Here is a 23,247-nt window from a genome sequence, read left to right as displayed (position 1 = left end):
AGATGGTAAATTTTCCAGGCTTTACAGGACACACAGTCTCTGTCACAGCTACTCAACCCCGCCTTTGCAAAGCAGCCAGAGACAAAACAGAGACAAACAAGGGTGCCTGTGTTCCAATAAAACTTTATGAACACTGAAGTCTGAATTTCATAAAATGTGTGCACCACAAATTATTTTTGCAGCTTTCAACTATTTAGAAAGAGAAAAACCATCCATAGCCCAGAGGCCATATGAAAGCAGACAGCAGGCTGGATTTGGCCCCTGAGCAGTTGTTGACGGAAACGTGTTCTATCCTGAGCTCCCCTGACTCACAGTATGTAAATTCTTATATCGAAAGGGCCTGAACAGTGACAGGCACAGACTCAGTGGTCAGGAGTGTTCATTCCCTTTCCCTTCCCTAATCCCATCCTCCCTCCCAACTCCTGTCAACCCAGAAAAACGGAAGAGACGAGGAACATGGCATTCATGGCCCCAGAGGGGAGAAGCTGGACTCTTTAGGTCAGCACGTCTCAAGCGTTAATGTGTGTACATACACCTGGACATGTTGGTAAAAAAAGCAGATTCTGACTCAGCAGGTCTGGGGCAAGGCCCGAGATTCTGCTTTTCTAACAAGCTCCTGCGTGAAGCCGAGGCTGCGGTTCTGGGGGCTCTCCTCCGCGGAGCAACTTCTAGGGCAGACCCTCCGTGTCCATCACACGAGTCAGACACGTCGGCTCTGCGTCTGACTTTGGGTTCAGAACAGTGCCCCTCCCAGAGACAGGGCTGGACTCCCCAGAGACAGGGCAGGGCTCAGGACAAATAATCAGGTCCCCTCTCCAAGGACAGCCTTGAGATGACTTAAACTGAAGGGGGAAGACACCGAGGGCAGAGATCAAGAATGGGCAGAGGGAGGCTCAAGCGAAGGCCATCAGTTGCTTCGGGCAACAGCAGACCGGGCCTCCTCTGGGCCTCGGCAGACAGCAGCCCCTCCTCCTGCGCCTGCCAGGGCTCTGATGGACTGAAGCGAGAGGCCTATTTCCTCATCGGGCCTCTGAGTAACTAGGGCACTTGCACAAGGTCACAGTTATTCATTTAAATTCCAGCTCTAATCAGCAGGCGGTCTGAGAAATTATCCCTTCTGAGGAGAGAGACTGTCATTGGAGCACCATAAAGAGCCCCTCCTGGCTGGAGGGGAGGCACTGGGGGAGGGGAAGGGAGGGTTCGTACACCTAGAGGCCCCAGCACTGTTCCCTGCCTCCTAGATCCTTTCTCGCCTTCAAAGGGCTTGCTCTCCCCTTGGAGAGAGTTCTAGAACACATGGGAAAAAGGGAGAGAGCTAAGGGTGTGATATGGTACTGGGCTGGGCCTGCCCACTCCTGCCCCCAGGCAGCACAGGGAGACCATTGACAAATCCCAGTATGACAGAGGCGTGGGATACGTACCTGACAAGGGTCTCTTCCAGGCCACAAACTGGTTACCTGGCCCTGGAGATGTCCCTGCCACTCCCTGGGCCTCAGTTTCCTCCTTTGAAAAGTAAAATAGTTGTACTCTTTGGACAGGATGGCCTTTCAGCTCAAATATGGCTCAGGGACCCTACAGACTCACAATGCCCTGATACTTGTTCCCACACTCCCTGCTCAATAAATTTTTTGAGGCCCTACTATGTGCCATGCACTGCGCGGAGAGCTAAGAGTGCAGACACAGATAAGAGGCCCACAACTCTGCCTTGGAAATGCCAGGGTTTCAAAGAAAAAGAGCACACTCTTTGGAACCAGACAGATCTGAGATCCTTGTCTTGTCCTAGCAGCTGGAGATTCTGGGCAGTTACTGACCCTCCCTGAGGCTCTTCTCATCTGAAAGAGGACAGGGGAGGGTTGAGGTAAAGAGTTAAATCAGAGCTGAGTGTCCCTCACCTCCTTCAGGTCAGCACCCTACAAATGCCTGGTGCTACTTTATTTTTTTTAACATTTATTCATTTTTGAGACAGAGAGAGACAGAGCATGAAGGGGGGAAGGTCAGAGAGAGAGGGAGACACAGAATCTGAAACAGGGTCCAGGCTCTGAGCTGTTCAGCACAGGGCCCGACGCGGGGCTCGAACTCACAGACCACGAGATCATGACCTGAGCCGAAGTCGGACGCCCAACCGACTGAGCCACCCAGGTGCCCCTGATGCTACTTTATTATCTGAAACCTCCCTCCTAGGGACTAGGAGGAGGGGCTGCGGATCTTCCCACACACAAGTCCAGTGAAGTACCTATCACCTGCCGCTTTTCTCCTGGGTGTTTCCAGGACAGTCTCTCCAAGCCCCAGCCCATCTCCTGAACCTTGAGAAAGGTGCTGCCTGCCAGGCCCCATTTCCAGCTGCGTCTTATACAGTAGTGTTACTGCTAACCAATAAATTACATGTAAAATTGTAAACATGTAAAATTAATCAATCGTCCCTCACAGTCTTCCAGCGGCCCCTGGGTAAACAGTTACATTAGCTCATAAAATCCCCAATTTGTCTTCCTGAGGGGAAGGGGGGAAAATCAGTGAACCACTAAAGGCTTCTTGTTTCAGAGCCACAGCACTGCTGGCTCCACACTGCCTGGCCAGGGGCTCGAAGAGGCAGGAGGCTGCCGCTGACCTCAGCCAGGGCCAGGCAGCCCAGGCTGCCTCCTGCTACGTCCTGGGCCACAAGGCAAGTTTCTGAACTAGTTATTTGCTTCAGGCTCAGAAACCACAAAAAAAGCCAGGGGTCCGGGTCGGGGGTGGTTACAGGATTGGCTATCAGCTCTTGACCCTTCAAGGGCAGAACAAAGAGTGCAAGATTTGGAATCAAGCAGGAACCCTCTCTTGGCCCAGCTACTAGATGGCTGGGTGACCTCAACACAACATTTAACCTCCTGGCCTCAACTTCCTCCGCAAAAAAATGGGACTCAGCAGACACACCTTAGAGGGTCATTAGGAGAATAAGGTGATGCAATGCTCATTGCAATGGTGCTAAGCTGGACTAATTATAGTTGCTGTTAACTAAGGGAGGGTCACCCACCCCTCTGGAAAAACAGAAGCCTGTGTGTCCACTGCACTTTACTCCGCCATGCTATTTCATCCAGGACCAATAGATGTCTTTGTGAGAATCACAAAAAGGTGCCCCCTGGTCAGAGGCAGCCCCAGGATCATAGGCTTGGCAAGAGGAATGCAGGCTGGATATCAGCCCCACTTACTCCCTCAGCTGGGACCCTCTGGACAGGACACAACACACACAAGCCAAAGTGGGGACCATGGGTCACCTCTCTGCCAGGAACCAGGATGAGGAGGGGTTGAGCCAAGTGGCACTTTTCCAAACAAAATTGCAGGTGCTGGGCTTACTACCTCACCTCCTTGAGGTATTCGAGAAAATATCATCTGAACAGAGAGCGCATTCCTGACCACCCTCTATAAATTAGCAACCTAATTTTTAACATTTTTGTTTTTCTCCAAAATGCTGATTGCCTACCCTCTGATACAATACATGTATATATTGTATATATAATATGTATATAGGTGTGCGTATATATCCAGTTCATTAGTTCATTGTCTTCCCTCAAGTAGAATAAAAGATCCATGAGGACATGGATTGTCTTCTGTTTTGTTCACTGTTTTATCCCTAATGCCTAGAACAGTGCCTGGCACATAATAGATTCTCAATAGATATTTGTTGAGTAAAATATTATTAAATAGAAAATTAATTTAATGGTATCTTCTTAGGAAATGCTGTCCTGTGCTTCATTTCAACCACCACTTATTTTCAAAGGTGAGGTAGGGGCAGAAAAAAAAAAGGGAAATCCTGTGTATTAGCTGGAGATAACTGTATTATTCTTTTTTGCTATGTAATATACCATATAGATCAATGGTGAGAAACCCTACTTAAGTCTGGGTGATTCTTTAAACAGGAAAGGAGGGAAGGAGGGAGGGAGGGAAGGAAGGAAGGAAAGAAGGAAGGAAGGAAGGAACAAAGGAAGGAAGGAAGGGAGGGAGGGAGGGAGGGAGGGAGGGAGGAAGGAAGGAAGGAAGGAAGGAAGGAAAGAGGGAAGGAAGGATGGAAGGAAGGAAGGAAGGAAAGAGGGAAGGAGGGATGGAAGGAAGGAAGGAAGGATGGAAGGAAGGAAGGAAGGAAGGAAGGGGCATCTGGGTAGTTCAGTCGATTAAGCATCTGACTTTGACTCAGGTCATGATCTCATGGTTCGTAAATTTGAGCCCCACGTCACGCTCCATGCTGATGGTTCAGAGCCTGGAGCCTCCTTCAGATTCTGTGTCTTCCTCTCTCTGCCCCTCCCCCCCTCCTCAAAAATAAACATTATTTTCACTCATATGTGGATCCTGAGAAACTTAACAGAAGACCATGGGGGAGTGGAAGGGGAAAAAAAAAGTTACAGAGAGGGAAGGAGGCAAACCATAAGAGACTCTTAAATACTGAGAACAAACTGAGGGTTGATGGGGGGTGGGGGAGAGGGGAAAGTGAGTGATGGGCATTGAGGAGGGCACCTGTTGGGATGAGCACTGGGTGTTATATGGAAACCAATTTGACAAAAATTATGTTTAATATAAAAATATTTTTAAAAAATGAAATACAGTAAACCCTTGAACAACACAAGTTTGGACTTTTGTCAGTCCACTAATACATAAATTTTGTTTTTCAATAAAAATAATATTATAAATATAAAAAATTTTTAAAACTAAACATTAAAAAAATTAAAAATAAAAAAGAAAGAAAGAGAGAGAGAAGAGAAGAGAAGGATAAATTCATTTGGAAAGAGGACTGCTGATAATGAAAACGTCACATTATCTCTAAGCAAAAAATCAATGATAGTCCCCTTAGGAAATGTTTACAAGACCTTCAGTTGCTGAGAATTTTCAGTGATGGAATTTTCAGTATGTTCCAATGGAAGGTGCCTGGGCTTTAGAGTCCCAAAGTCCTAAATTCAAATCCCAGTGCTACCACTGACAAGCCCTATGACCTTGGGCAAATGGCTTAACCTGTTGGGCTCTCAATTTTCATCATATTAAAATATAATTGTATTGATGTTATAAGAATTAAATGTTAAAATGACTAAACAAGAAAACATATGTGAAAATAGCAAAGAAAGATGATATTCCCTTCTCATTTGGTAAGGTTAATTACTCCTCTTAACTCAAAATTCTATCCAGTTTAGAATGATCTCCAAATCATTCTAAGTCATCTCACACTTCTTATCCATATATGGTTGTAACCTCTTATATGAGCCTGTGTGTGTGTATGTGTGTACATATATGTCTGTACACACAGACACACACACAATGCTTACAATTAGAACGCTGGATGAGTATGCATTTTAAAAAGAGAAATGCACAATTAGCATGAGAATCATTCTTCCATTTGTTCATTGACAAAAACCATTCCTCTTCTTTATATTTTCGTTTTTTTTAAATACAGTGAACATGTATTAGTTACATAACCTTTTAAAAATTGCCAATTTCATTGTCGGGCAGGGGAAAGCCATTTCTTAGAATTCAAAGAAATAAGACTTCTTCTCTCATCACATATTTTCTATGCTAAGTATTCATATCTTCAACTTTCAACCACATGAAACTATAGAAGATAAGTAGATTTATGTATGACAAGGCAAAAATGCTCATTAAATTGTAGAGTTCATATCTTAAGAATATCTTTAAAAATATTTTCCAAAAATGCTCATTTTCCATTTCTTTGATTCACCCAGAAATTTTAATCAGAAGGAAGTGACCGTATAAGCATGGGAACCACATTCCTTTGGTTTTAAAATGGTTTTCAAAACCAACATGAACACATCAATTCAAGGCATTTCTTATTCTCAACCCAAATCAATGAAAATGCAATGTACTTAGATTTCTGTTCTGTTTAAGAGTCCCTAGAAAAAGGTCTCACTCAGAGTCAAACCATGCACAATCTGGCAGAGGGGAAATTTCCACAGCAGCTGTACACACACAGAAACTCACCTGGACCTTGACTGACATCTGTGGCAGCATTTTCAAAGAGGGAAAGGCAGAGGAGAGAAAGGGGGAGAAAAAGGAAGAAGAGTGTTAGAAACACACACACACAGTGCAACGTGCCCTTGCATGACTATCATGTTCATGCAAGACCCCAAAGGTACTCAACCTCTGAGCACTTAGTTCTACCTTCACCCAAAAACCACCCATGCAAGCTGAGGGGCCAAGCTCCCTTTCCACTGTGCATGTAGCAAGAGAGGGGTGTTTCACATCTGTCCGGAAAGACATCATCCTGGAATCAGATAGGGCTCCAAAAAAGCCAAGCAGACTGGAATCCTGCAAGAATATTGGTTAAAATATTCTGGTTGATTTCTACACAACAACACCCAAGCAAATCCTCCTCGCCTCCAGATACAGAACACTGGACATGATGTCAAGCAAGTTTCCCCACAGAGAGAAAAATAATAATAAACCACTCCCTTGAGGAACAAAGAAAAAGAGGCATAATAATTAAGAGCAAGTTGCAGCATTATTTACCATATAGGACTGAAGGACAGAAGATAACAAAACATTTATAATCCCCTCCCTCCCTGATATACCCAGGGACCATCCTTTATCACAGACAGCAGCGTGTGTACATGAGATTGTATGTGAGTGGATCATTTGCCATACAAATTGAAATCCTGTCTCCCCTTTTAATTTTTCTCCTTGCTTTTCACCCCATCATTAATGACAGGAATTGCCACTTGAAATCACTTTTGACAACTACAAATAAACATCCAGCCCTAGGAAGGTTGACATTTGAATTAAGCCAATGAACTTTCAAAAAATGAAGAACGGTTCACTCCCATTGTCTTCATGAACACAATCTCCTCCTCCTACCCTCAAATGCAAGATAGAATTGTGCTGAGAAGCTAAGTCAAGAGCAGGCCAAAACTTTGTTAAAACCTCTAGACCCAACCTGAAAGGATATACCTGAGCTAAGAAGATGGAACAGGGGGCTTCTTCAAAAACCACTGGCCATCCAAGCAATCCTGGGTGACTCACTTAGAATCATTGAAAGGTAGACCTGGGATACCCACAGACATCATCTAGCTTAATTCATTTTTGGCTCAAATGGGGGATGAAAGAGGTTGAGAGACTCATGCAAGTTCACGCATTTAGTTCAGGTACAGAGACTAGATAAGACCCTAGACCTCTTGAATCCCACCCAGTCCAGCATTTATTCAACAGAAACCCAGGTCTCTCAAGGGCATATGGAACCCAAATTCAGTTTGTAGGCTAAAGTGAGCATCCTGAAGCCATGGGAGAGACCCTCCTAGCTAACCCATGAGTAAGTAATGGGTTATCCACTGCACCTCTAAATTTGCTGCAATTAGTTTTGTAAAGCTTCAGCAAGTTCCTTAGGAACTGTAACTCTTGCCCCAGGAAAATGCAGGCATTGACCTAACAGAGCTGTGCCCCCCACATCCAGGAGAGGCAAACCCACAGCAACAGCTGAGCATTTCTTTAGCCCACACCCTGTATTCCTTAAAAGCTGTATCTGCCCAAAAAGACTTCTAGAGAGCTCTGAATCATTCCTCAGCCACACCCCCTTTCAGATTTTCTGGTGAGTTGCTAGATTCAGGGGTGGAGTGGAAGCAAGAAGTGGCAAAATAGAAGAGGTAAGAAGGGAAAACATTCTGTATAAATAACTAAGCAGGGCCATTAACCATGACTGATGGATTGCCTAGAAGAGTGGTCATTAAAATACCCCTTCATTAAACAGGATATCAAACTATTTACACGTGGTGGAGTTCAGTGGTGGGAGTGTCAACACCATTGTTCATGGAAACATGCTCTTTGGAGGTACCAACATGCAAGGGAGACAGGATACCTTGGAACCCCAAAGTTTCCTATTTCAACATTGTGTTTACAATCTTAAACTCTGGAGAGAGACAGGTTTGAGTTCAAATCCCTGCCTACTGAATGGCCTTGGATCAATCACTGAACCTCTGAGTTGTTTTCCTCAGCTACACAATGGGAAGAGAACAAAACCTCCCTCATGGCAGTGTTAGGAGATTAAATACTTGTAAAACACTTAACTCAGTACAAGGCAAACACTGCATAAATGTTAGCTGTGCTGATTGTTATCACTTTGAATTACCACAGACAGAATTACCAAAAAATGTTGACCAGATGGCTCCCTGGAAACACCAAGAGACCACAGGAATTAAGTTAAGGTGTGTGTGTGTGTGTGTGTGTGTGTGTGTGTGTGTGTGTGTGTGTGAGACTTTGGTTCAGTTCTTCTACTTGTCAATGAAGGCATGTGTTCCAGCCCTCCCCCACCTTGGGTCTTATTCCTCCCTTCTTGTCCTCAGTGGGAAGTGGGGCAAGGGAGGGTTAAGAGATTGTAGGAGAGCAGGTACAGGAGTCAAAACAAATGCTGTTCTTGTTTCTTTTGTTTTCCCTCCTGAATCCTTAATTGGCCTCAGTTCTAGTCGTGAGCATAAAACATACAGCATCTCTTCTCGCCAAAGAGGGGCAAAAGACCACGAAGATAAGCTTCCTACAGTGAGGGGTAGGGTCCAGGTTCAGTTTTTAGCTGTGTCACTGAGCTGGAGGCAGTTCTGAACGTTGTGTCCAACTTGAGGAAGAGAGAGACACAGTGTCACCTGGCCCCTGTCCCAAGAAGCAGTAACCTGAATCTCCACATTCAATTCTGACCAACAGAATGAAATGGCAAAGGTTGATGGGGGTGTGGGGGAATCATCTGTTACATTGCCTGTCGATCCTTTACCCCTTCTTTCTTGGAACAAGTCGCAGTTATCTTCTGGGGAACTCCTTTCCCACCCTAAATCCATGTGGCTTGGTAGAGATGACCCCCACCCCCACCTTAGCTCCAAGTGTAGCCATATGACTCAGACCAAGTCACAGGAATTGACACAGAAAGGGAGATCCACAGCTTGATTGCCAGGTCTACAGGCTATGTAGACCTTGGGTCAGTTACTGAAACTTTCTGTGCTTCAGTTTTCTTATCTGTAAAATGGGGATGATAATAGTTCCTACCTCCTAGTGTGGTTGTGAGGAGCTTAGAACAGTACCTACATTTAGAAAGCCTTCAATGTTAGCTAGTAATTTTATTACCTTCATATATGAGAAGACAAGGGTATTAAAAATCTCTTCTGTGGTCACAGAGCAAGGAAGGCTGACCTAGGATGCAGCTGTGAGCATTTCTGATTCTATGCCTTGCTGCCATTCCACTTCCTAGGTGACCATCCCCAGAGCTCCCTCTGTCTGTGGTTGCTACTGGTCTGCAGCCTAGAGTCTATGTATGGGGAAGCAGCATTGGACCCCAGGACTGGTCAAAGAAAAGGTAAATACGTAAATGTGTGTATGTATATCAATTTTTTGTGGAAAAAAAAAGGGAGCAAATTGCAGAAGAAAAGGCAGTTGACAAATAAATAAGATTGATCCAGGAGAGGTGGCATCCTCACTCATGCTGACACTTCCTCTGTTCCCCCCCACTGTTTTATTTTCTCACACTGCTGGGCCTGTAGTTTTCCAGAGCACCACTGCATTTAAATCTATATTCTATTTTCTCTCCTAGAAAATAGGTCAGACCCAAGACAGAGTTCACCAGGTGGGATCCCAAAAGATTTGGCTGGGCCTCGCCTCCAAGAGGCTGGCTGTGCAGCCTGCCCCACCCTCCCCAGAGCTCCTGTGTGTGTGTGTGTGTGTGTGTGTGTGTGTGTGTGTGTGTAAGTAGTGAGTGGGGGGATCTTGGACTCCTCCCTTGTGAAATGATCTAGACCAAATGAAGGGTGAGGCAGGAGAGCTCCCTCTGTAAACACAACAGGAGCAGATGAAGGGTCCCTCATTTTCCCCCCATGGTTAGAAGAACCAGATCTTCCCACACTACAGGGAAGTGTTTCCTTTTGAACTTCAAAATAACCATGCTGAGCATATGTACTTGTGGCTGAGGTTATCGTTGAATACACCATAAGTGTCTGCTGGATACTGAGTGAAGGGCGAATGCCCTAATTTACTTCTTCTCTGGTTGTGATGCTAAAGACAGTAGGTAAAGTGTGGCAATGGCAGCCAAATGCTTCCTCTCTGGGTTGCTCCCCCATCCCTGCTTTAAGCATGGCATTCCTAACAGAAATAGCCCCAGATTGGGCCAGAATTTGTTTTCATCGGGCATTTTTTCCATCAAGATCAGTGTGAGTGCCAGAGCTAGGGGGCCAGAAGAGAGAAGGTGCAAGGTTATGAGAGCCAGTCCTCAACCCCCTATCATAATAGAAGTAACTAACACTAATTGAGCAAGTCCTGCCTGCAGCCTATGCATGTGCTAAGCACTGGACTGAATGGTCTTTGTCAGGCATATATAAGGCCATTTCTCACTTTCTTCAGGTATCAGCTCAAATATTACTTCCTCGGGAAGGCCTTTCTTAACCACCTTCACTAACATGGGACCCTTCTCTGCCACTTACCCTGCTTTTCCTTTCTCATGGCACCAATCACTATCTGACATCACAGGATGGGTCTCTGCTTTTATTGTTTATATCTCCCTGGAAATATAAGCTTCATGAGAGCAGCACTGTCTCTCTCATTCATTGCTTGTATCCCCAGTGTGTAAGCTGGGTCTGGCCTACTACAGGTGACCAGCAATATGTATTGAATGGTTAATAAATCATCTTGATTAATATTGGTATCTCCATTTACAATTGAAAAGGGAGGCTCAGAGATGTTATGGCACATGCCTACGGACAGAGGGGCAGAGCTGCTATTAGACTCTGGGTCTGTCTTAATCCCCTCCTTAATTAAGAACAACTGTTTTCTCCTGTGCTGCCCTCATGATCAGGTGGGTTGTCCCCATGTGGTAACAAAGATGGATCCTGTCAGCTCTAGAGAAAAGGGAACAGCCGATTTCCTGGTAATACTGGTAAAATTCCCTGGGAAGGCTCTCATTGGTTTAGCTTAGGTCACATGTTCCTGAGCCAATTGCTGTGTCCAGCATCACATGTCACAGGGTAAGTGTGGTGATAAAATATAATGTCTATATATCCCTGGCACAAAACACTACTAACTCATAATAAAGCTCACATTTATCAAATATTCTGTGTGCGGGGCCCTGTGTGAAGTGCTTTATATACCTCATCTCATTTAATTCTCACCAAAACCCTAGCAGGTAGGAACATTCTTCATCCTGTTTTACAGACAGGGAAACTAAGACCCAGAGAGGAGGCTCTCTCATTATCAGTAGCTCTCATACTCAGAGTAGCTTATAAGGGTCAAGCTATATTTCTAAATAAAAGAGCAAACCAGGACAAGTACCATCTGACCCATCAAGCAACAAATCAGGGATAGGAATGTAGGGCATCTCACAGAAGTGAGAAAAAAAGCACAGCCCAGGGCAGAGGGAAGGGGTCAAATGCAATATGACCATAGGCCTGGTTAATTGGGGTCCTTGCCCTGGGCGATATGCTTTACAGGGAGAAGCATGCTCTGGCCCTCCTGTAGCTACATCTCAGCCCAGGATCTGAGGAGTCTACAGGGCCAACTAGATGTTCCCATTGGGAATCAGCAATTCCTGCCACTAAGCCCTTTGTAGAGTACAATCCGGTACTCAGAATTCCTTGCTCAAATTGCCCCAAATTCACATGGGTCTCTTCCTTGGGTCCATTCTCCCAAAAGCTGACCAGTCCACCAATGTGCATACTCTAGTGTCAAGAAATGGCCAAGGGAAAGCAATTTACAGGAGCTATGGACTTCTATAGGCTGGGGTGTCCACACAAATGTCCAGAAGGATCTCCATGCTGCTGGAGGTAGAAAAGAAGGGAGGCTGCCCATTGTCTCTCATGTACATTCTTGCCCCAGGCCCACAAGCATCAGATCAGGCCTTCAATTGAAGAGTACACCAGACTACAATGTTAGGAGAGGGAAGAAAAAAAAGGCAAGGACTGCATCTCCCCAGTGGCCTCTCCTTTCATGCCCCTGGGGAGAGTGAGCACAAGGTTCTTCCCTCTACTTCAGGAACAAATACAGAAACGATCTCGTTAGTTGAGCTAAAGCAAACTTCCAGCAGCGAAGTGGCTGGGCTTCCTGTGTTCTGGGGCTCTTTCCAGCTTTCAGTGTTTGAGCTCTTCAAACACAGGAAGAGATGTCTCTCCACAAAAGGCCAGGTGGTATTAACTTCATCCTCAACACAGAACCTATTTATCTGTCTTCGTAGAAGACTGAGACCCCTCCCCTCCCCAGTCCCACTCTCCTTGCTTTTGTTCTTTGGTGCTAATAACTCCAGCCTGTAAGATGGAGGGGAGAGATAGCTGCTGGGTCAAGTGCCAGCCAGCCAGGGAAGGCAGCAGCAGGGAGAGGAATGGGCTGCAAAGCAGGAAGGAACACGGATGGCACACCCCTGGGCTCAGTCAGTACTGTGCCCAAATACCTTAGGGGCTCTCACATACTTGTAGTGGCTCTGGCTTGAGGAACCAGAGTTTGACCGACAGTTGGAGGAAGAAGGAGTCTACTTGTTACACATGCAATCAAAGATCAGTGCAGACACCAGGGTTTCTGGTTTTGTTTTGTTTTGTTAGTGTTTTAGCGAATTTGAGCACAGACATGGGGGTAAGGCAATCTGGGGTTTGAATCCTGACTTTACCGTTAGTTATTACAAATATTTTTGTCAAAGTGCTTAGCCTTACCTTCTACTTTGTCCACATAAAAATAATGTCGGGGTAATCAGTTTGGTTAGAAGCATGTGTCAATTCTTAACAGTCACAACACTGTGCAAAATCATGCAGTAAAAACACAAGGCTAATGGGGAAAATGAAGTTGGGGCATGACACCCAGAAACCTCATCAGTGACCCATAATAGGAACCAGAATAGGAACCAGTTTTACATGTGTTAAATAATTAAGAAATATATAAATACTACCATCAGTAGAGCCCTTGAAAAAGATTTGAAGTGTGCTCATGGAAACAGGAAGCTTGTGAGCTGTTGCCAAGTAGTAAAAGGAGGATGCTCTGACATCGGACAGAGCTGTGACACCAGATGTGCAAGGGTGTGGCTCACAGCACACGTGCTAACTGAAGGAGCTTTTGAGGTGTGTGCATTTGTGTATTTCTACACAGCCTGGTTTGGCTTGCTGAAGTTTTCTGCCTTTACCTAGTGTTTCTTGTGGACAAAATTGTGCATAATCAAAGGCAAAAGCATTATGCCCAAATTGTTCCCTAATAGATCGATCACATTGGAACAAATTTGTATTTTCAAAATCAGCATTCTAGCAGAACTGACTGTACCTAATTTATGTGACTATTATAAGGGTCAAATGAGATGATCCATATAAAGGGCTTAGCACAAGGCCAGGCACAGAGTAAACATCCAATAAACACATTCTGAAGTTGTTATTAGGAATGTCTGTGCTGGCTTGTTGATATATGCCTTGTAAACTAAAAGTGCCAAGTTTAGCCTCTATCCAGATGTTTAAGCCTTGCAAACAAAAGTCATCCCTAGCTAAACAGTACGTCTCAGTATTAGGCCATGAGGTGCCAGCATTGGCACCTGCAACAGGCTCCCGCCTGATAAGTCTTTAGAAAAGTCCTCATAGCAGGTGGACACAGCCAGGAGACGGGGCCCAAAGGCTAACTTCCTAGGTAAAAGTGGATATTACCCTCCCCAAATGAGCATGACCCAACCAGGGAGAAGAGTAGACACCTGAACACCAGGAAATCAGGAGACAAACTGACCTCGATGAGAGGATGTCCCTCATCTTCATAGGACAGAGAGAAGTGCATCACAGGAGGGAACAAAAATCAGGGAAAAACAGCTGAGGTGCAGACACCTTCCATTTCCCTTCTTCCTGCAGACAGCGCAGGGGTTAAGAGGCAGGATCTGGAGTAAAAGACCTGGCTCCTCCACAAACTGCACATGAGCTTGGCCGTGCTAACTGACCACCCTGAGCCCTAACTTCTCAATCTATAAAATGGGGAGAGTTTACTTATCTTGTAGGACTGATGTAGGGGTTATAAGGAGCAAATTACGCAAAAGCACTGGGAGGTTGAAGAAGTACTAATCAATGTTAGCAAATCATTGCTATTTGACCCAAGTGGTTTCCATGAGACTGAGGATCAGTCCTCTTTCCAAGAATTCCTTGCTGTCTGGAAAGACTAACTCCTTGGGCTTTTGCCACTTGGAAGAATGATATGGGAGAAGAGGGTCTTCTCAGCAGAGGTGAGTTCTATAGATTTTGTAATTCAGTACAATGGGCGTTGGAAGAGGCCACCCCCACCCTGGCTGCTCATTCCTCTGTAGGGAGTGCTGTTATGTGTAGGAAAGAGCCCTGCCTTTGGAATCAGAAGCCCTGACTTTTTTTTCCTAAATATTTTTGTTGTGGTGGTGATTACATACACATTACATAACATTTACCAACTTAAACTTTTTTTTAAGTCTTTATTTTATTTTAGAGTGAGTGTGTGTGCACATGCAGGCACACAAGCCAGGGAGGGGCAGAGAGAGAGAGGGAGAAAGAACTTCAAGCAGGCCCCACACTCAGTGCGGCGCCCCGCTTGGTGCTCCATCTCACAGCCCTAGGATGATGACCTAAGCTGAAATCAAGAGTCGGATGCTCAACTGACTGAGCCGCCCAGGTGCCCCATCAAGTCCATTCACACCACTGTGCAGCATTGCACAGTCGTCTCTACGTTCCATCTCCTGGACTCCTTTCACCATGCAAAACTAAAACTCTGTTCCCATTAAACAATGCCTGCCCACAACTCCTCCCCCAGCCCCTCACAACCACCTTTCTACATGCTGTCTTTACGAATTTGACTACTCCAGGAACCTCATGTAAGTGGAATCATACAGTATTTGTCCTTTTGTGACTGGCCTATTTCACTAGCATAACACCCTTAAGGTTCACCCATGTAGTGGGTATCAGAATCACCTTTCTTTTCAAGGCTGAATAATATTCCATTGTATGTATGCACCACATTTTGCTGACAGAAGCCTAGGTTTTGAGCCCTGACTTTCTAGCCTAGTATCAGCTGCGTGACCTCTGGCAACTCACAACCCTCCCTGAACCTCTTTTCGCAACCATACCTCGTATCAAAAAGATTAAATATGGTAACTATTCACAATGATATTATAAAAGAAACTTGGGGCGCCTGGGTGGCTCAGCTGGTTAAGCATCCAACTCTTGGTTTCGACTCAGGTCATGATCTCATGGCTCCATGAGTTCGAGCGCCGCATCAGGCTCTGCACTAACGGTGTGGAGCCTGCTTGGGATTCTCTCTCTCTCTCTCTCTCTCTCTCTCTCTCTCTCTCTCCCTCTCTCTCTCTCTCTCCCTCTGTCTCTGCCTCCCCCGCTTTCTCTCTTAAAATAAAATAAAATAAAATGAAATGAAATACAATAAAACTTTAAAAAATGAAAGAAACTTAAAAATATGACCCAGAAGACAAGTGCAAGGGTCATTCATTGTCCATTATAATCTCTGCTATTTAATGAAGGCCTCCTGTGGTAGCCCCCTGTGGTAGCATCGTATATACATGACTTCATCTAATGCTGATATAGACACGGTTGTTATCCCCACTTAACAAACAGGGAAACCAAGGCTCAGGGGAGTTAATACCTTCAAGCTCACTTCACTCATACAGAGTATCCAGGATTTTAACTCATATTTCTCTGAATTCAAAGTCTTTTTCCTTCTCATAGTACTGTTCATCCATTCCCAATTATTTCTTCTCTCACTAGTCAACCACCCAAATCTAGGTCATGGGGAACTGGGGGCAAATTTCAAGAAATTGTGGTGTGAGGTTGCCAATTCCAGTGACAATAATTGTTGACGGTCATTAGCAAAGTAAACCATCAACAAAACAAAAAGACAACTTACTAAATGGGAGAGGATATTTGCAAATGATATATCTGATAAGAGGGTTAATATCCAAAATATATAGGGCACCTAGTGGTTCAGTCAGTTAAGCATCTGACTTCGGCTCAGGTCATGATCTCATGATTTGTGAGTTCAAGCCCCACATTGGGTTCTGTGCTGACAGCTCAGAGCCTGGAGCCTGCTTCGGATTCTGTGTCTTCCTCTCTCTCTGCCCCTCCCCCACTTGCACTCTGTCTCCCTCTCTCTTGCTGTCAAAAATAAATAATAAAACAAAAAAAGTCATCTGCAAAATATATGAAAGACATATACAACTTACACAACTCAATACCAAACAAATAATCCAATTAAAAAACAGGCAGAGGACCTGAATAGATGTTTTTCCAAAGAAGATATACAAATAGATGGCCAACTGATGCATGAAAAGATGGTCAACATCACTAATCATCAGGGAAATGCAAATCAAAACCACAATGAGATATCACCTTATACCTGTCAGGGCAGCTAGAATCAAAAAGACAAGAAATAGCAAGCGTTGGCAAGGATGTGGAAAAAAAGAACCATTGTGCACTATTGGTGGGAATCCAAACTGTGCAGTCACTATGGAAAACAGCATGTAAGTTCCTCAAAAAATTAAAAATAGAATTACCACATTATCCAGTAATTCCACTACTGGGTTTATACCCAAATAAAACAAAAACACTAATTCAAAAAGATCTATGCCCCCCTATGTTTACTGCAGCATTATTTACAATAGCCAAACTATGGAAGAAGCCCAAGTATCTATCGATAGATAAATGGATAAAGAAGATGTGGCATATATACACAATGGAATATTAATCAGCCATAACACAGAATGAGATCTTGTCATTTGTGATGACACGGATGGACCTAGAGGGCATAACGCTAAGTGAAGTAAGTCAGAGAAAGACAAATACCATATGATTTCACTCATACGTGGAATTTAAGAAACAGACCAAAAAAAGAGACAAAAAACCAGACTCTTAAACACAGAGGTGGTTGCCAGAGGGTAGGTGGTACAGGAAGAGTAAAACAGATAAAGGGAATTGAGAGCACACGTATCCTGATAAGCACTGAGAAATGTATAGAATTGTGAATCAATATATTGTACACTTGAAACTAATTAACCATGTATATTAATTATATTTTAATAAAAAAAAGTCATTAAATTTCTTGGAGCATTTATGACTTCAGGACCCCTATTTCACAGAAAGGATTATAAATTGAGGCAACATATCCAGAACAGAATTCCACAAAAACACACATCCAGTAAAATGTAAATAGGAGTTCCTTGCCAACAGCAACAAAATAATAAATGTAGAAACAACTGAATTAAACAAAAATAATCAAGTTTCTCTATGGCTATGGCAAGACTTCAGAAAGCCTTGCCTACACTAAGATACACTGTGAAGTCAAAGAGAGGATACAGGATGCAGTTTTACAAATGTTTTTGAACACTGGGCACTTCTCCTTCCATAAAATACCTAGTAAAATCTCGTGGAACACAGTTTGGAAAAGGCTGGCTGACAGATTCTCAGAACAGCCAAGAAGGCTTTCAATTTGCCATAAGCCTTTATCCTCACCCTTTGTGTTCCCAGAGTGAGCCTCTGTGTCAGGTTCAATTCGAAATAACTAACATTTACTGACCACTTATACATGCCAAACACCAACTTAGGCACTGGGGACTGAAAAAAAAAAAACTGCCCTGGATGCAGTTGGTAGTAAATCTAATAAAGCAAGAGAGTAGATAAACATGATAGGGTGGCCCTATCTGGCCTATTATTGCACTTAGCACTAATACAGGATTTAGGGTTGACAGAGAATGCTTCAAAGTTTTTTTTTTTTTTTACTAGCGTAACCTTGAAGTGGCCCCAGAGGATGGACAGCGACAATTAAGTGGAGACACATCTCATAAGAACGTTTCACCATTACTGGCCTGGTGGTCAGATTGACACCCGAGGGTAGGACTCCCTGGAAGGCATGGCAACATGTAAGCTTTGAGCCCTACCAACGTTGCTATTAGATGACTTTGTATAAGTTACTTAAACTTCATCTGTAAAATGGGGATCATTCACATTTGCCAGAAGGTTCAAAACAGACAAATGTACATAAAATGTCTAGTGCTTAACACACATTAGTTTCATTTTCTTTGGTGACATTTTTGGAGTAATGTGTTAAAAAAAAAAAGTCCGAGGGGGCACCTGGGTGGCTCAGTCAGGTAAGTGTCTGACTTCGGCTCAGGTCATGATCTCATGGTTCGTGGGTTCAAGCCCTGTGCCAGGCTCTGTGCTGATAGCTCAGAGCCTGGAGCCTGCTTTGGATTCTGTGTCTCCCTCTCTCTCTCAGACCCTCTCCTGCTCACGCTCTGTCTGTCTGTCTGTCTCTCTCAAAAATAAATAAACATTAAAAAGCTTTTAATTTTTTAAAAAAAGAGTCTGAGGCTGCATATGGGTTTGGAAAGAAAAGGGGGTCAAGATTGATTAGCAGTGTCTGCCATGGGCTTGAGGAGGGGGTCAGATATTGGCTCATGTTAGCTGGAGACTTTCAACTAAATTCTCTGAGAAAAGAAGTTTCTAAGTGACCTGAGAACCTCAGAAGAAAGCAAGTAGCCCTAAGGTTCTCTCACTGCCAAGCTCCCATCAACTCTTCTGCTTTCTCTTAAACAGTCTCCCTTCTTTCATTTTCAGAAAATTAGCAAGGTTGACTTCTTCCCTTTGAAAAGCAGTGTGTGCTGTGATGTGAAATTAGTACACTATCTGCTCTGCAGCTAAAAGAATGATTTTCGAGTCTGAGAACCATGCATATAGCCCACTAGTTAGTACCAGGCCTATTCTGAAGGGTTCAACAGGATCCTGCAGGCCCTGGCAGAGGGAACTCAGAAGCCCAGGCAGGGTGGCATTCCACTGCCAGGACCCATAGAGAACAAGCGAACAGAGGGGGAGTTCTTAGGAGGGATTTCATATTTTATATATCAGTAATATGCTTTTTGAATTAAATTATTATTCATCACCATTTTTATCTTATAACTTCTGTGGTACTACAGTTAAAAAACCAGTCAAAACATTAGAAAGGGGGGTGTTTATGTGATTGTTTTGGAGAAAATACAGTAGGAGAGATGTAGAGAATTTTAGAAGTGGAAGAACTCTAGGGTGTCCAGCAAATCTGTGTCTTCTGCTTTACAGGTTCGTTCGGTCGACACATATTCAAAGCACATCCCCACGAGTGAGGGATTGTGCTAGGCACTGAGGGAATGGCAGATGAACAAGACAGATGTGGGGCCTGCACTCTTGGATCTTAAGGTCTAGCTGGGGAGATGGGCCACAAATAACCAGATAATCAGTTATTTAATAATCATAATTGTGATCAGTGCAATAAAGTCATACAGGATCCTTTGAGGCTCAGAGGAGAGACACAGACCCTAGACCAGGTAACCAACATGTCCATCCACCGGGACAATGTTGATGCTGAAGCCAGAATTCAGATCATTTACATCCCAGTTCACCTCTATTCCCACTGTGCCACAGCTGGGGTACCAGTGCCCCAACAGGAGGACTGGGAGAAGAATCTGGCACTGAGAATACAGTGGTGGCAGTTGGGAGAGAAAAGCAAGTGACCACATCTCTGCGGCTTTCATAAAGGAACAAGAGCATGAACTTGGAGATTTCACTGTCTTCTCAGACACTCATTCATGCTCTGTAGCAGTGGAAAATGGTTTCCACTACCCTAGAGTGGGGGCCTAAATGCTACAGCCTTCAATGATCAGGATAACAAGGCAGTGAGAGAAGAGCCTCCCCCAAAACCAATTAGAAAGCGCAGAGAATAGAGGGTGTAGACCCACCACACAGGCTGAGCTCTAATCTATCTGCTGTACTTTGCTTGGGAATTAATCACACAAATCCCTAGATAAATCTGAGGCCATTATTAGACAACACTAATATCCCCCTTAGAGTAATCCAGACAAATACAATGAGAGAGGGGGGAGTCCCAAGTGGCCAGAAAACAGGCCGCTTTCATGTTCACACAGTTCTGCACATGAATACGGCGGGGGGGGGGGGGGGTACTGCCCCCCTGCTCCTCACCCCCAAGCCCAGATGTCTGCTTCTCAACAGCAATGTGGCTTCTGCCCTGACTGCTTTAGGGAAGAGGGGGTGAACTGAAAGATGGGAGAACAAGGTCTGGATTCCCTCCCCTCCCCAACTCTGCCACTGACCTAATTCTCCACAAGAGAGGATTTTTCCTTTTTGGTCCTGCTTGTTTGTAAATCATGCCACCCCAGTGCACACACAGCTTAAGGCGGGCCTAGTTAGGAAGCAGGGAGAAGCCAAGAGGCTTCGAACTGGGGCCCCAGCTGCTATTTCTCAAGAAGGTGGGTAGGTGGAAGTTCCATTAGACTCAGAAGGGGGAATGAGAGGGTAGGAGCAGATAGTATGCCATCAAGATCAACCCAATCTTACATTCTGATATGTCCTTCACTGAACTAGTGGAGTTGTATATGCTGAAATAACCCAGAAGAACTCTGCCAAGAACATGATGTATGACCTTGGGTAGATTTCTTAATCCTTCTGGTTCACTGGTCTCTTTCAGCAACGCAGAATATTTGGATCCTGAATTTTTGACCTCTCAAGTACATTTTTGCACCTGCTAAAAACATTAGGCAAGAGGCTGACTTTAGTTGGAGGAAGATGTGGTTCTTCGAACTGTAAAAAGTGACCTGGAAAAAAATCAGACCTGTCAGGAAAAAAGTCAACACAAAATGGAACTGACAGCAGCTAAAAATGCACATAGTAAAATTTGTTATTGACTAAAAAATTGAAGGAAGAATCAAACATTCTTGACAAAATTTAGACCGGCAAACTTGATGTGAGAAAATTGGATGTGGTAGAAATAATGACCACAAAAAGAACGTTCACAACGGCAGAAGCTATATAGGCAAAATTTGATAGGCACACACACACACACAAATAACTGATCGATTAATCAGATCTTCACTGTAGAAGACACATGGAGCAGAACTGATCTGGTTAAAACCAATTTAGTAAAATATAAACGAATTGGAAAAATAAGAAATGGTTTAAGTATGCTGAAGGAAAACTGGATTGAGGAATCATCTGAGCCCCACATCATTTGCCTCTAAAAAATACTCCTATAATAAAAATGTTTCAGTGTTTGTATAATCTTGACTATACCAACATAGAGTTAAAATGTCTCAAGGTCAAACTGTGCAATCAAAACATCTTGATAGATGCTGAAGAAAGATAAATAATATGATCTCAGAGCTCCTGTCCAGATGCATTTTTTCTGACAAAAGATCAGAATAGAAAGTGAAAACAATTATATAAATACTTTATTCATAGGAAGAAAGTAGCATGGAAACCACCTATTGCCTGCCATAATAACTGGCACACTACTAGATTTTACTCTCCTGTAATATATTTTAAGCAATTTAGTAATTTTGGAAACAAAGAATAACTATTTTTATCTTGCCAAGAAAATGCAAAAGCCCCAAAACTGATGCTTTGTATTACCAGGCTTTCTTAAAAATAAAACGTAGTTTAATACCAAAAAGTAAAAGGGCATAATCTCAAAGTTAAAAAAAAATGTGCCTTTACAATAAACTTCCTACATTATGTTTATTTCTCTCATTTTCCTGACGAATGGCAAAACTTCATTCTGGTATCTTTGCATGTCTGCCACAGAAGGTAGATGGGGAAAGTGTGCTCTAGTCTGCTCGTCAGTTAAATGGGGACAAAAGATAAAGCTACTCACACAGAGCCTGAAACAGTAATTGTTCAATAGATGTTAGCCTAAAGCCCAGGAAGCATAGGACACTTAGCATCAAGCAGATTCCCAGCCTCAGACTGTCCCCCTACTCCTCCAAGCTGAGAACTGTTTACATGTTCTGGACTATAAATGTACCTGGGAACAATAACTGAAGAGTGTGGATTAACCAGGGCAACCCCCTCTGCCTCTTCCCGCACCGAGAAAACACACATGGCAGGCAGGAGCGCCTGGGAGGGCAGCCCGATAAAGTCAGCGCTAGGAGGAAAGGCAGCTGTTTGGAAATGCCGTGGGTGGCCCTCACACTGTGCGGCTATTTGGGGAACAAGTGTCTTTGGACTGGCAGCTAATGACACTCACTGGCTTGCTTGTTCTAGCAGCCTTTCATCTTCACCTTCTCTACATAGAGCTTCCTTTACACAGAGATTCTACGCCCAATCTTCACCTCTAGAGTTCTGAACTCTGGATGGAGGTGTCCCCTAGATATGCCCATTTACCAGACAAGACCAGAGTCCTCACCCTACCATGCTGAATGAAGGTTTCTCTTGTTCTTCATCCCTGTCCTCTCTCCCTCCATCTGCATTACCCATCAACCATATTCCAAACAAATATTTACAATTAAAAGGCACAGCTCCTGCCAGGGATAAGAGACTAATTACTCTTGTCCTTAGGCCAAACAAGTGACAATGAAGAGATGCTGCCCCTCTCCACTGCTTCCTCCTGGTTCCTTCTCATCTTTACTCTCACCTCCTGGGGGAGGGGGGGCGCCTCCCTGAGCACCCTTTTTCTCATGAGATCTCCCCCCATTCCGCTCTTGCCATCTATACCATTCATCACATTTATAATTATTCACATATTGGATTAAGTTTCCATCACTATTTTCCTCTAACTTGTAAGATGCACTAACACAGGCACCATAGCTTCACCACACACTGTGCTTGGCAACCCGTGTTCTGTGGAATCAGCCAGTTCTCTTGGGCCACCTATCTCTTCTCCGTGTGATATAGGGGAACGGATGCCAGACAGGGAGTTAGAATACCTGGGCTCTAGTCCCAGTGCCTCAGCCACCTGCTGGCAGAGTGGCCTATTGTAAGTCACCTTCCACTTATGAAACTATAGTGGATGCTACAGGAGTTCAGGAAGCGCCATTTAGTCCACATGGAATGGGCTGGGCATGGGGTCCAGGAAAGCTTTCTGGAGGAGGTGAGGTCTGAGCTGAGATCTGATGGAGGAGTAGGAATTAGTTGAGTGGAACTAGAGGCCTGTAGGAGGTTGGTGATTAGAGGTGAGGAAAGGGTAAGGACAGGATAGCAGGTTCTCTCACAGGGAGACTGAGTCTGGGGGATGGGCTGAATTGGGAAAATGAGGGTCTGAGTCACTGTTTATTGTGTGTTGTATGTAATACTTTTACTTTCACAGTGCTCCTCTGTTATTTTTCCTTGTTGTCTTAATATCCATGACATTATTACTCTATCTGAAAAAATTCTTGAGAGGATCCACTGGAGAATGAGCTTTGGTGGAATACCTCTCGTCCATTTTCTCCTTAGCTACACATTGTCTTTAAAAACTCAAACAGTGGTGTGGGGGAAGGGAGGAAGAGTGGACAAAAAGAGACAAGCAGGACCCTGGAGACTA

At 44.1% G+C, this 23,247-nt stretch overlaps 1 protein-coding gene across 36 annotated transcripts in view; it reads right to left on the bottom strand.

The window, feature by feature from the left end:
• NRXN3 (neurexin 3) overlaps positions 1-23,247 on the bottom strand; it is a 1,571,803-nt gene that overhangs the window by 1,464,838 nt on the left and 83,718 nt on the right. For 30 of the 36 annotated variants that reach the window (XR_006705193.1, XR_006705194.1, XR_006705195.1 and 27 more), the window contains exon 3: positions 5,956-5,973. The exons of the other annotated variants lie outside the window; for them this stretch is intronic. Coding sequence is in view for 27 of the 30 variants with exons in the window: in XM_045451709.1 (XP_045307665.1) it covers positions 5,956-5,973 (18 nt within the window). In the remaining 3 variants the exon portion in view is untranslated. The remainder of the gene's footprint in view (positions 1-5,955; positions 5,974-23,247) is intronic. 36 annotated transcript variants of the gene reach the window in all.

This window comes from Leopardus geoffroyi, chromosome B3, assembly GCF_018350155.1.
Source record: "Leopardus geoffroyi isolate Oge1 chromosome B3, O.geoffroyi_Oge1_pat1.0, whole genome shotgun sequence".
NCBI classification, from domain to species: Eukaryota; Metazoa; Chordata; class Mammalia; order Carnivora; family Felidae; genus Leopardus; species Leopardus geoffroyi.
This window is presented reverse-complemented; position numbering and strand designations above follow the sequence as displayed.